General features: G+C 39.5%; 1 protein-coding gene across 1 annotated transcript in view; it reads left to right on the top strand.

Moving 5' to 3' along the window:
- Positions 1 to 1,173: 1,173 nt before the first annotated feature.
- The window catches only part of RAB2A (RAB2A, member RAS oncogene family), a 123,181-nt gene continuing 110,266 nt past the window's right edge, over positions 1,174 to 14,088 (top strand). Inside the window, exon 1 of the mRNA XM_021005895.2 lies at positions 1,174 to 1,316. Coding sequence (XP_020861554.1) covers positions 1,271 to 1,316 — 46 coding nt within the window. The 5' untranslated portion in view covers positions 1,174 to 1,270. The remainder of the gene's footprint in view (positions 1,317 to 14,088) is intronic.

The following is a 14,088-nucleotide window of genomic DNA, read 5'->3' as shown; positions in this document are numbered from 1 at the left end:
GCAAATTGAAAAAAGGAACGAGATTTGCAAGATAAAGAATTCCATTTCAGAGAATAATAGATAGCATTTCTATGGCGCTTTAAGGTCTGCAAAGCACTTCACATATCTTAATTTCTTACCAGTCTGTACTCCAGGATCTATTATTCTCCAGAAATCTCTTTTCCTGAAAGATCATGGCAGCCCCAGAATGCACACACTGGAAATATCCCCTAGCTCCGTGGCCCTTCCCTCTGATTGGATAGATCCTCCCAGGACCTCTCATTTAAGAAGAGCACCCAGGACAGCTCTGTGTTCCCTTCTTCTCCCATACTTCGCTACCTGCACCCGGGGTTGGTACCTTCATCCCCTTCATCTCGCCCTCCCCTTTCAGCTTCCTTGTGTTTACTGTCTTGCCCCCATTAGAAGGTAAGCTCCCTGAGGGCAAAGGCTGGTTTTTCTCTTTGTATTTGAATATTCCCAGATTTAGCATCCGCTCTGGCATATAGTAATATAATTTAATAAATGCTTATCGATTGACTGGCTGATAGAAAAGTGTGTAGCTTGAGAGATGCCTCCAGGGACATCCAGATGGATGACCAGCCGGCAGTTAGTGACTGGGAGGTGGTGCTCAGGCGAAATTAAGATGGAATTTTTTCACTTTTTTCAAATGTTCCCCAAATTACCATTTTTTTCTTCCAACCATACTTGAAGATGTCTCAGAAATGCTTGGTGGCCCCCCCAGCGCGGGAAACGCCCACCCCACCTCGGAACGCGTCCGGCCAGCGCAGTTCGGTGCGCGCGTGCGCGATAAGTCCTCCTCCTCCTCCTCCTCCTCCTCCTTCTCCTCCTCCCGCCCCCTCCCGCTCCGCCCACCGATCTTCCCAGTCGGGGCTTGGCCGCACCCACGCCCGCGGCTGGGCTCCGCTTCTTCCTCCCTTCCTCCTTCAAGCTCGGCTCAGGGCCCCGCCCTCCGTGGCGGGGGGCGGGGGAGGGCGCTCCTCCTCAGTTCCTCCGGCAGCCGACTCTGCGGCTGCTCTTCCGGGTCGAGGTCTGGTGGGGCTGGGCTGGGCTGGGCTGGGCTGGGCAGGGAGCTACGTCTCGTCTCTGCCGGCGTCGTGTCGGCGTTGCCCCGGTTCTCTCGGTTTGAGGACTCCGCGCGGTTGCCACCGTCGGGCTCCTATTTTGGGCGGCCGCGTCGGCGTTCCTTGAGCAGGGCCGGGGTGAGGAGCCGCGGCTCGGGGGAGGAGGCGGAGGAGGAGCCGTGTGCCGGGGGCACGGAGCGGCCTCGGCCATGGCGTACGCCTATCTCTTCAAGTACATCATCATCGGCGACACAGGTGAGTCTCCCGGCGACGGGTGGGCCGCGGCCCCTGGAGCCCCCCGGGCCGCGGGGCCGAGCGCGATTGGTGGCGGGTGCCTCCCTCCCCCCTCCTTCTGCCTCTTCCTCTCCCCTCCTCCCTCCGCGGCTTCATTTCCGCAGTGCTGGAGCCGGTGACGTGGGCACTGTGAGCGGTCTCTGCGGCCTGGCCCGGCCTGGACAGCCGGGCCCCCGCCCTGTCCAGTCCCAGCCGCACCGCGCAACGGGCCCGGGCCCCGGCCCCGGAAGGAGGCCGCGGCGGCCACGTGTGACCCGGAGGCGGCTGCCGCGGGTTTGGGCCGGGCCGACATCGCCCGGAGCCCCCACTCTTCTCTCCTCCAGCCCCTACCCCGGCCTAGGGGCAGTAGAGAGGCCGAGACTGGCCCGGGCTGGAAGCTGTTGGCCGCTTGGGCATTTTTTGTAGGAGAAAATAATTTTCTGTGGCTTTAATAATTAGGTCCAGGCCTGCTGCTGCCGTTCCCAGGCCGGGAAGGCTTTGGAGCTGCCTCTGCGAAAAGGGAGTGAAATAGCCTTTTACCCGTATCTTGCGTGAGGCCGAAGTGGTTTTGATTTTAGGACCCTGGAAAAACCTTTTGAAGTCACCCGAGTGTCCAACTGGGTCCTGAACAGCTTTCCTAGGTGCTGGCAAGTTAACCGCAAACAGTCGCCGCTGCCAGTTGTAGTTTTTTGTTATTTTGTATATCAGTCATATTAACGTGTAACAGGAATACTAGGATTTAGGAAATGCACCATATCTTAGGTATTTAATCCAGTTATAGGTTTTTTTTTAAAGTTTTTACATATCAATCATATTAATGTGTGATATTGGAATACTAGGATTTGGGAAACATACCATGTCTTAGCTATTTAAGCCAGTCCAATTCTAATTCAGAGACTCAATAAAATTCTGGTGGCACCCTGTCACCGTAGGAACAAATAGAAAATCCTGTCTGTGTTTAAAGCCTTTAATAACAGGCCAACCACCTACCTTTCTAGTTTTCTTACATCTTACTCTCTACTCCCCCAACCCCCATTACTCTGCTGTTTAGTGACACAGGCCTCCTTGCTGTTTGTTGGACAAGACACTCCATCTTCCTACTCCAGGCATTTTTCACTTAGCTGTCTCTTGGCTTGAATTCTTTCTTTCCTTATCTTTGTTCCATGGCTTCAAGTTCCATTTAAAATCTCACCTTCTGCTGGAAGCTTTTGCTGATCCATTTCAGTGCTATTGCATTAAGAATCCCCAATTCATCCTGTATAGATTTTGTTGATAGATAGTTGTTTGTATGCTGCCTTCCTCATTAGACTGAGTGCCTGCAAGGCAGAGAGTAAGTTTTTTGTTTTGTTTTGTTTTTTGCCTTCCTTTATATCGTAGATGCTTAATATGTTTGTTGACTATTAAGTCCTTGCTGTGTGTAAGCTGTTGTTGCTGTACTACCAAAGAAAAAAGTTCCTGCCCTTAAAGAACTTAGGTTCTCTTGGCCTGACCCAGAAGGTAATTTATGGGAGACCAAACTTGCTTTTGAAGCAGCTAGAAACTTAGAAAGTATTCTGAAAATTATACCTCAGGATTTGTTAGATTTATTGTATCTGAAATCAGTTCACTTAATACTTTTTGTTTTGGTATTGCTTTGAATCTAATAATAAAACAGCCTTGTTCAGGTGTTAGTTAACTTGGTGTTACAACTTCAACTATTAATATACCAGAGTCTGATTTCAGTGGTGACTCTTGCACAACTTTGGACATATTTTTGCAGCTGCTCTTGGTGCATTGTTGATGTGGCAGTACTTAATAGTAAATTCACCAAAATCACTTAATTGAATAACAAGAAGCACTAAAATACTGGTAGAATCCTTAAGTTTTTAAGGGGTATGGGAAATAAATTGTTGTCAGTTTAATATGCTAGATAATTCAGTTTCCTGGATTTTTTAATTTGGTAACACCTACAAGGTTCCAAATTTGCTATGGCACACCTGAGCGTGGGAGGGGCAGAGCTTAGGCTGTCAACCAAAAATAGTCTGCCCTAGTGGACAGGGATAAGAACTAGAAAGGTGAGAAGTCTTTGAAAATAACATTTTAGGTAACCAAGCAATGAAGAGAGTAGAGAGAGATAGTCATGTGGTTGCCCTTGGAGAAAGGGATCTATCATTTGTTGTGAGTTGAACTTATCCAAAGCAGCCCCAAGCACCCTGTTTATTCCCACCAAAATCTTGGTCATTTAGCTATTAAAGTTATGTGATTTTCATAAAGGGCAGGTCTCATTGTGTCACTCTGAATCAATAAACTTCAGTGGTCACCTGTTCCCTTTAGGATCAATTTAAACTCTATGTGGCTTTTAAAGCCCTTCACAGCCCTGGCCTTACATACCTTTTGAACCTTGTTTGTGCATTATTCCCTTTCCAGCACCCTGCAATTCAGTCAAGTTTCTGCAGTCTTACCTTTGTTTTTTTCACTTCCACTAAGTGCCCCTTTTTCTGCATGAGAACTTTCCCTACCTGCTCTAGTGCTACCCCTTTTTCCTAGCATTACTTTGTGTGTATATAGCATGGTATGGTGGTAAAAAACAAGTTCAGATTTCACCTCTGACATACTTTCTATGTGACCTTAAAAAAGTCACTTAACTTCTCAGTTCCCTATGGTTAACTTTCTAAGACTAAGTTGCAAAGGTGTTAGTCTTCGTCGATCAAGGGAGTTTTCTCTCCAGATTCCTTGTACCAGTGAAAGAAATCAAAGGTGTAGCCCCTATCCCTTTTCCATATATATGCTATCTTCTCTGGTAGAATATAAAGTACTTGAGAGTAAAGAGCATTTTATTTTAGCTTTTGTGTCCCCCAGAGCCTAGCATAATGTCTGGCGCTATAAACCCTTAATACTTACTGATTATGCACGCCCAGACTATTGCTGGTGTTGCAGTTAGCAAGCATTTAGTGTTTAATATGTGCCAGGCAGTGTCCTAGGTGCTGTCTACACAAAGGCTTCAGCATTTAGGTTCCTTCTGTGTGTAGACTGCTATGGTAGGGCACTGGGAAGTTGCAATCCACCTTAGTCTTGTAGGTCTTGCTTATTGAATAAAAAGTAAAAAAAACTCCTTAGCTTGGTTCCTCCTTAGCTGCCTCCAGCTAGTTGTATCTTTCCAGCCTTATTGATGTCTTACCGTCCCAGGAGAAACACTATACTTTAGACAGTCTGATCCACTCCTGATGCCACTCCTTGAACAAAGATTGTACTTTAATGTCCTATGTACCTTTGTTCCTTCAAGAAATCTTACCACTATCTAGAATCACTATTGTAAAAGTTAAGTCATATATTACCTATGAACATTTCCTCTACATTCCTATACCACTTAGTTTGCACAACTTATAGGTATTTCATAAGAACAGAGATTTTTGTTGTTGTTGTTGTTTAGGCAATTGGGGTTAAGTGACTTGCCGAGGGTCACACAGCTAGTGTCAAGTGTTTGGTCTGAGGCCAGATTTGAACTCAGGTCCTCCTGACTTCGGGGTCAGTGCTGTATCCACTGTGCCACCTAGATGCCCCAGAACAGAGACTTAGATCTTGAAGGGACCTTATGGATCTAGTCCAAATCTAAAGATTAAATGACTTCCCCAGGGTCACATAAGTAGTAAGTAGGAAAGCCAGGATTAGAATTCAGACTGATTCCAAATGTATTTCTTTCCATTTGTACCGTGCTCCATCAGTTAGCTAGCCTTTATTAAGTTCCTACTACTTGCCAAGTACTCTTAAGTGCCAAGAATCCAAATTCAAGTAGAGAGCTCATGCTCTCTCTACTTTAAGATCCTTATGGATGAAGAACCTTGGTTGTGATAGAGGAAGCCCTGGATTAAGGCTGGAAAGGAATGCTTCTTCCACATACTGCCTTGTATTGTAAGCATTTGTGGAGGTGTTTTTTCTCCTCCTTCTGTATTGTAAACTCCTTGATGAAAGGGACTTTTTTCATATTATACTCCATTGGGTGCCTACCACAATTCTGCTCACATACGTGCTCAACAAATACTTTTTTGAATTATAATAGGAGCAAGGAATGCATACGGTAGCAATCTGTGAAAAGAGAAGATACAGCCTGAGTTTCAGAGAAGTTGAGCTTGCCACTATATACCAGTTCTTTGGTAGTACTGTTCAAAAAACATTGTAGAACAGTCCCTGTTCTGCTTCTGACTTAACGGTGTCTGTATTCACTAATTTTTTTTCCACTAATTTCTTAATGCCCAGTTTCCTCATCGATAAAAGTAGGTTTCCTCTTCCCATTTTTCTGTACTTTTCATAAACATTATGTAATTATTTTATTAACTTTCCTTCAGAAGGTAAAATAAAATAATTTAAAGTATACCAAGTATTTTTAATCAGGATAGTTGATTAGATAATAGAATCAAACTATTTATGGTAGTGAAACATTCTTGGTCTGTGTTCACAATGCAGCACCTCAGGTTTTAGCTGTCCTTATTTCTCCTGAAAACATTTTAGGAAAATACAAGTGAATAGACTTGGCATCTGGAACACCTGGGTTAAATTGGCTTAGGCCCTTATCTAGTCACTTAACTTTTTAATGTGCCCCAGGCAAAGTAATGGGAGCTTTCAAAGCAAGAATTCCCTTCACCAACTAAATAATATAACATATATATGCAGAGTTGAAATTTTTATCCTCTGAAACTTAGGTTTTCAGGTGCAGAGAAATAGAAAAATTTGTGGCAACCTAGAATTTGTCCTCCTTGATGCAAAGAAGGGAAATCTGATGTGTTGTATTCTTTCTTAAAATAAATTTTTATTGATGTCTTTTTTTAAAAACATTGCCATAGTTTTTCCTCATATCTTTCCCCCCTCCCAGAAAGCCATCCCATAGAAAAATAGTATTCAAAACAAGAAAGGGAAAAATTAGCCTAAGGGATCAATTTTTGAAAAAGTCTAAAAATATATGCAATGTGCTATACTTGTGAATTTCTCATATCTGCAGACTGGGTGGGTTTAAGAGTATCTTCTTTTATTTCTTCTCTTAAGCCATACTTGTTCTTTGTAATTTTGCAACATTCACTTTTGATTTTTTTTTGTATTTTTTTCATTTACATTGTTGTAGTCTTGAATGCTTACTTTTCATTCTGTATCAGTTCATGATTCTCTATATTCATCACATTCATTATTTCTTACAGCATAGTAATATTCCATTATTTTCATGTACCACAGGTTTTTTTTTTTTTGCCATTCACCAGTTGATGGGTATGAGAAATGAAAGAGTTAAGTTTCCATGTAAGTAGATAAGAAATCAGCACAGATAGGCTAACTTCTGGTTGGGGGGGGCAGAGTGATAACACAATTCTAGGCACATAATGTATGTTAGGGGTGGGGCATATAAGGAAGATTTTAACCTAGAAGGATTAGGACCAATCCTGATCCTGGAGGGAGGAGTTAGGCAATTACTAACTATGAAGATTGCTCTGGCTTCTTTTACTGCGTACATTTTTCTCCTTCCAAGGAGGTGCACCTGCTTCTCCCCAGAATCCAAATAATGCACTTCAGCCTCTTTAATAAAAAGTCTTTCAGATACCAGTCTTCGGAACTGAGTCTGGGGTCATCTTTATAACAATTGGCATCTCTACTGTCACAAAAAGTTCTGCTGTAAATATTTTTGGTGTTTGGAAACTATCAGTGGTCTCTTTGGAGTATAGCCTAATAATAGAGACTCAGGATAAAAGTGTTTTGACATTTTAGTCAGTTTATTTACATGATTCCAAATTACTTTCCATATTGGTTGTACTGATTCACTACAGCTTTACCAACAGTGCACCAGTGTGCCTATCTTTCTACAACCCCATCCAACATTGATTATATCAGTCCTTTTTTGTTGGTAGTTTGTAAGGTGACACTTAGGCTTGTGTTCATTTCATTTCTGTTATTATTAGTGATTTGGAGCGTTCTTTCACGTGTTTTTTTTTATTTTGCAATTCTTTCGAGAATTATTTGTTCATATCCTTTGACCACTTTTGGGTAATGGCTTTTTTCTTATATGATGTATATATTCCATTCTTAAGGAAGTTAGGAGGACTTAGTTATACTCTTGGCTATTATTTATTGATCTTAAACTTTTATTTTCTAGAATTTTATTTTCTCTAAACAGAACCTGGAGCTAATTCTTGCTCCCTCTTAGTATTTTATGATTGTAGTATGTTTTAAGACACTTGGAGAAAAGCTGTGTATGACAGTATAAAGTTCAGAAAAGAAGCACTTCTCAACTAAAATTATTAATTCAGATGAAAAATGAACAAATGAAAAATAAAATTGTTTTTATATGTGACTCAGATATCCATATTTCTGAAATGTACCATTCCTTGGATCTGGTAAAATTGCATTATATTGCTATTTAACTTTGAGTTGTTAATTTATTGGCTTCTAAATATGCTATTAAAAAATGGAAGCAGCATAGTACAATAGACAGCTCTTGATCTGGAATCAGGAATCAGAGTTTGGAGTTCAAGAACCAGCCCTGCTAGTCTGTACTTCTTTCTGCCCTTTTAGATTCCTAATCTCTAAAGTCAGTGGTATATTAGATGACTTCTAATCTACTTTTTAGTTCTAAACCCTTAATCTTTGATCTCATTGATATAGTCCTTTTTTTTTTCCTGGGATGCAATTCACAACCTATTCATGCCTTTGTGCACCCTGTAGGACTCTTGTCCATGTCCTCTTACAAATTTTCCAAAGAGAATACAACCAACATCCTTGGCAGCTTCCTCTAGGGCTCTTGATATTCTATATATACCAGTGAAGCACAAGGATTGTTCAGATATTGCCACTTGACTGTCCTTTCTTTTCTTTTCATACATTTCTCTAACATTCTTTATGCCACTTTTCCTATGAAAATCTTCATTTGTAACATGTTGCAGCCTGCTTATGCCCACCTTTGTGATGCTCTTTGGATGACTCTCAACTTTGACTCTTGAGAGACTCAGTAGCCCTTGACTCAGGTTCATACAACATCATTAGAAGAATATTACAGTTTAAAAAGATGGGCCATTTTCCCAGGGAATAACCTGGGGTCATTAAAGTACTGCACAGTTTTCCAAATGCTATTCTACTTACTCTATTCCTCCTATTCAGCTTTTGGTAAATGAATCAATAAGCCTTCTCTCCTAGTTTTTAGTTTGTGACAGCCACCTGTGCCTTTGAGCTGAGTCTTGAAAGAAGCCAGGAATTCTAAGAGGTGTATATTATGTGGGAGAACATTCTTGGGATAGGGCTTGGGTGACAGCCAGTGCAAAGGTACAAGGATAGGAAATGGAACATCACATGTAAGTAATAGGAAAAACCAGAGAAGGCCATATTGTGAAGAGCTTAAATGGTAAGAGGGTCCACTTCTTTTATCCATGAAAGTATTATCTTGGGATATATGTACTAATAAACTCACTCTTGACTAGCTCTCTAACTATATATGTAAAAAAAAAAAGTAAAAGGGATATTCAGTCCCTTCATAGTCTGGCTTCAGCCTGTGGTTCTAAGTTTATTGTACTGTACTGTTTTTCATTCACCTTTAGTTATGGCCAAACTGTCATACTTCCTATTCCTTACACACAACATTCCTTCCCTCATCTCTTTTCACTTTGGGACTGTTCCCCATTCTTGTAATGTATTTCCTTCTCACCTCTACCTCTAGGTACAGTCTTTAATGTTTGAGTCACATCCATTTTGAATTTGTTGTGGAGTATGGTTTAAGATGTTGGTCTAACTTTAATTTCTACCAGACTGCTTGATCAATGGTTTTTCCAGTAATTTCATATCAAATAGAGTTCTTTCCTAAGTAATTTTATGTTTTATGTTTATCTAACACTGGGTTATTGAGTTATTTCTGATTTTTTCTTACCTAGTATGTTCTGCTCATCTTTTTTATTTTTTAATCAGTATCAAATAATTTTGATGATTGCTATTTTATAATATAATTTGAGGTCTGAAAGTGCTATTCCACCTTCAATCTTATATTTTAAAATTATTTCCCTTGATACTCTAGATTTATTTATTACTCCAAGTGAATGTTGTTCTTACCTATCTAGTTCTTTAAAGTATCCCCTTTGTTAGTATAATTAGTTTGGCACTAAATCTATAACTTAAATTTGGTAACACTGCCATTGTTTTCATGCTAATATGGCCCAGCCATGAGCCATATATTCCTCCAGCTGTTTTGGTTCTTTATTTCTCTAAGGAACATTTTGTAATTGGGTCTCTATAGTTATTGAGTCTACTTTGGTAAAGTGATTGCCAGGTATTTTATGCATTTTGTAGAATTCCCTTTCTATTATGGCCTCCTAAGTTTTGTTATTGCTATGTAGGAATGCTGTTGATTTTGGTAGATACTACACTGGTTTTTAAATTTTTTTTGTCACATGAACTGTTAGAGCTCCTGTATCTGCCCAGGTACTTGCCATATTTTTCTTTCAACATCATCTTCTTTCAATTCCCTAATCCCTATTTTCCTTCTAAACAATACTGCAGATATTTATATTTATACAGAAGGAACATATGGAACACTCCAGGGTTGAGGAAACTGAATTAAATTAGGCCAGGTTTTCTGTCACTAGTCTCCATCATCCCTCTCAGAGCTTTTTTTTTTTTAATTTGAAATGTGGATTTATTAGTGCGCCCCTGCAAGGGGTATGCACACCCAAATCAAGCAGCCCTGATCAGGGGCAGAGCTTGAGTTTATAAAGGCAGAGGCCACAGAGGAAATGGTCAGGGGTTGCGTAAAGCGGGAAGTTACAGAAGCCAAACAAGCGATTGGTTAATCCTGCCTTTGGGACCATATAAGGATCATGGAATAAGATTGGGGTGGGTATCTTTCTTGGCGGATTTCCTAAGGCGGACACTCCTACTTCCATGAAGAAGGGCTTACAAGGTGAAGGTCAGAAAACAAAATGGAGTTCAGCACATGGAGTTCAGTACTTCATTCCCCACTTCTTTTGTGTACCGTGACAAAAGGGGGGGGGGGCTGAACCATTGTAGGGTGCAAAGGAGGCAGATGCCAGGGGCTGATAGAGCTTTAACACTTGGCACCTTTCACATTAAATCTGAATTCAAATTCTTCTCAGCTTTCTTTTCCTCTCTATCACCCCTTTAAGTAAATATAGGCATTGACAAGTCAAAGGGGCAGCCCCTTCATAATACAGATATAGAGACCCAAAAGAAAACAATAATAATGCAGTTGTGCCTTTAAGATTCAGAAAGTCTTTTCTCATACAGCTGTCTGGCAGGGAACATCATCAATGAAGTCCTCTGGTCCTTGGTATTTGTTCCAGCCATCTCCAGCACAGACTCTCAGCATCATCTTCTTATTTTCTTGTAGGAACCAGCTTTCTGTCCATTCTCCTACAAATGTGATCTTACCACAATTTTAAATTACTGTTTTTTAATCGTTATAACCCTGATCATTTTTACAAACTCAAAATTGAAATCATGGCCAATTGTCATGTTCAAGAAATTCACATCAGAACCCAGTGTCTCATACTTTACATTAATCCACAGGCTCCAGTACATACATAGATGTATTAAATAATCCATTTTAACACAGTACATATAAGATCTTAAACTTTCAGTCATGCCATGTTTCTCTGATGACATTTACAAAATAAACCACAAGCCATTCTCCTTTTAACATTATTAATTGTAACAAAATTTTAAACAAGTATGATATTATCCAAATAACAAAATAACATTCTCAAACTCCTGACCTAATTGTAAAGAACCCTAACTCATATGGGAACACACACAGGAACACAAGTCCCAGCAGAACTTTTCTTAACAATTCTCATACCAGTGAGTTATTCTGTAGAATATTTTAAGGGGCATTACAATAGACTTATTCCTTGTTGCCTCCATGACAAAACCTTGACTACTATTTTCTTTATTAATTTTTTTTTCCTTAAAAATACATGACAGTTATAAGTGATTTTAATCAGATCTCATTTGACTTTAATGCTGACAGTAAAAATGGCCCAAATGACCTTGGTCAGCTCAGTGAGTTTTTTTTTTCTTTAAGGCAATTGGGGTTAAGTGACTTGCTCAGGGTCACACCAGCTAGTAAGTGTCAAGTGTTTGGTCTGAGACCGGATTTGAACCCAGGTACTCCTGACTTCAGGGCTGGTACTCTCTCCACTGCGCCACCTAACTGCACCCTGAGTTTTCTTTTAAAACTAAGATGCTGTGTTCTTGTGAACGTCTGAGGCCTGGCATATAACCTAAAATAGCTATGGCATTCCGTTGCAGTTTGTTACAAATCTACCATCCATATATTTATTTACAGTTTCTGAAAACATATATTCTGCCTCAGAATAATGAATTCTGCAGATTTACTATCTGCTATGTGAAATAATAAAGGGTATCCCTAGCCATTTTCAGGGGATGTTAGAGATGACTGTGAATGGTATACTTTGTTTAATATGCAAAATTAGGCACCAACCAAAGACAGAACTTTGGATTATGTGTTTCCTTAAATACAGAGTGTCCCAGAGGTGTTAGTCTATTAAGGCTACTAAACTTAAAATCAAAGTAAGAATTTTGGGACATCCTTTATTTAGAACTTTGAAAACAAAATCAGCTGAGAATTTCTACTTTGCTCTGTCTTTAAGGGTGCTCCTTTGTTCTCTTGTTCCCAGATTTGGTAACTAATTTGGTAATTACTCTAGTAATTCATGATTTTAAAAAAACCAACTCTCTTTTCAACCACCATTCCAGAGTAGCATTCTAATGTGGCCTTATGCCAAGATCGTACCTTGTTGGGCCTTATTGCTGTTCTTCACATATGACATTCCATCTTAATGCCTTTTTTTCTGTCTTCTTGCTTACAGTTCACTGCCTTTTCATCTTAATCATCTCAGACTGTCTAGCTTCCTTCAAAGATCATCTGAAGCTCTAACTCCTAAGAATCCTCTCCTTTTCCTCCCAGCTGCTAGTGCTTGTCTCCCCACCTCAAATTACTCTGTATTGACTTGGTTGGTGTTTTCCCCTGAAAGAATGTAAGTTCCTTAAGGCTGGAACTATTTGATTTTTTTTTTCTAATCCCCTCACCTAGAATATAGTAGGTGCTAAAGAAATCTTGGTTCATTTACTGATTTGATATTATCCCCTTGATTATTTCAAGTGGCTTCACTTCCAAAATATAGTTGAAGTGTAGACAAAACTGTACACTGTATTGCTAGTACTAGTACACTATGGTTTTGTTTGTACAAGAGTAAGATTATATTTTCTCCTTTGCTTCCAATGTCTGTGATGCTACCAGACCTTCTTGAATTCATGTTTTCTGGGAAAGGGTTTATTGTAATTACTCCTAAGTCTCTTCCTGGACTGAAAGTGAGAAATAATAAAAGGGCTATGTTTTTGTTAGCTACTGAGGTTATGAATTACAAAGCATGTTGCTCAGGTAGTTAGTGAGCTATCAAAATTTTTTCTAATATGCTACACATTTTTCAAACACTTTACATATGTCATGCCAATAAAGCAGTTACTATGAATTATCATGAGTAATTTACATTGGTCCCTTAGTGTAGTGGACTATACAGTTGGTTTTTTTTAAACTTTTTTTATTGTGAATTTCATCATCAGCAAACATTTCAATTCATGAAGAAAAACAAGAGGACTGTATAAGGAACTGACTTTTGTTACAGTTTATTAAGATAATTTAATAAGGTAATAACAAATTTATGTTCTTCTCCTCATGTATTTTTGTTTTCTTCTGTGCTTTTTAAATATATATTTTATCCATGCCTTTTTTCATGTCTATCACTATCCAGTAACTTAGCCAGAATTCATTGTATAAAATTGTCTATGCTGTTTCATAGTGCTTAAGTATTTTTGTCTCTAGAAGATTATTTATGGTATTTTTAAAACATGAGGGCAAAAAAAAGATGTGTTTAGATTTAAAGCACAGATGCTACATTTGCTTCAGATGCTAGGTTCCAGTAGTCTCTATTTTTACATACATTTATCATTGCTAGAAAGCGAAACACTTTTCATAAGGTGAGTTGAATTCTTCTTTATCAAAGAGCCTCCTAAAAGAGACTTTGTTATTTATTACTTGGTACAACTAGTTGGTGGATTTTTCATCTTAATTTAAGATATGTTGGTAAGGTTGTAGAACCCTAGAGCTGGAAGCAGTATTGGTTTTGGTTTGGGGGCCAGTGAATATGCCTAAATCATTCAAAACTAGGGTAGGCTGTTTGTTTAAAGATCTGGAGGAGTTTCCAGATGCCACTCTACCATGCTATCACTGTGGGGTTTTTTGTTTTTTTGTTACTTCTAAAAATTGTATGTTACATAGATTTAAAATTATTTCCCTGCCACCAGAACAGTTAGAAAGGGGGGAAAATGCACAAAGCAAAGCTTACTTTTCTTCTTTTTCTTTTCTAAAGTGGGTTTATATGCTAGTCAGGTAGAATCAAGTTTTGGAAAGAACATTTGGGAATAGGGTCCAGAGAACTGTTAATGTTGAGGCTCTCCATTTACTATCTGTGTGACTTAGACAAGTCATTTCACCTCAGCCTTGGTTTCTCCTTGTGTTATAAGAGAGTAACAACACTTTCTTCCTCCCTCACAGCCTGGTCCTACTTCTTGAGGATCTGACTAGATAACATAAGCAAGGTATTCCTTAAAAAAGTTTTGGTTTTTTTTATAGACAACACAAAAAGTATTCTGCCTATACTTGCATCCAAATCATTCTGTCTGTGCTTTTATTCAAATTATTACAAATTGCATGGGAGAC

This window comes from Phascolarctos cinereus, unplaced genomic scaffold, assembly GCF_003287225.1.
Source record: "Phascolarctos cinereus isolate Bilbo 61053 unplaced genomic scaffold, phaCin_HiC Scaffold_4;HRSCAF=312, whole genome shotgun sequence".
In the NCBI taxonomy this organism is placed as follows: Eukaryota; Metazoa; Chordata; class Mammalia; order Diprotodontia; family Phascolarctidae; genus Phascolarctos; species Phascolarctos cinereus.
Note: the sequence above shows the minus strand (reverse complement) of the source record. Positions and strands in the feature narration are given on the sequence as shown.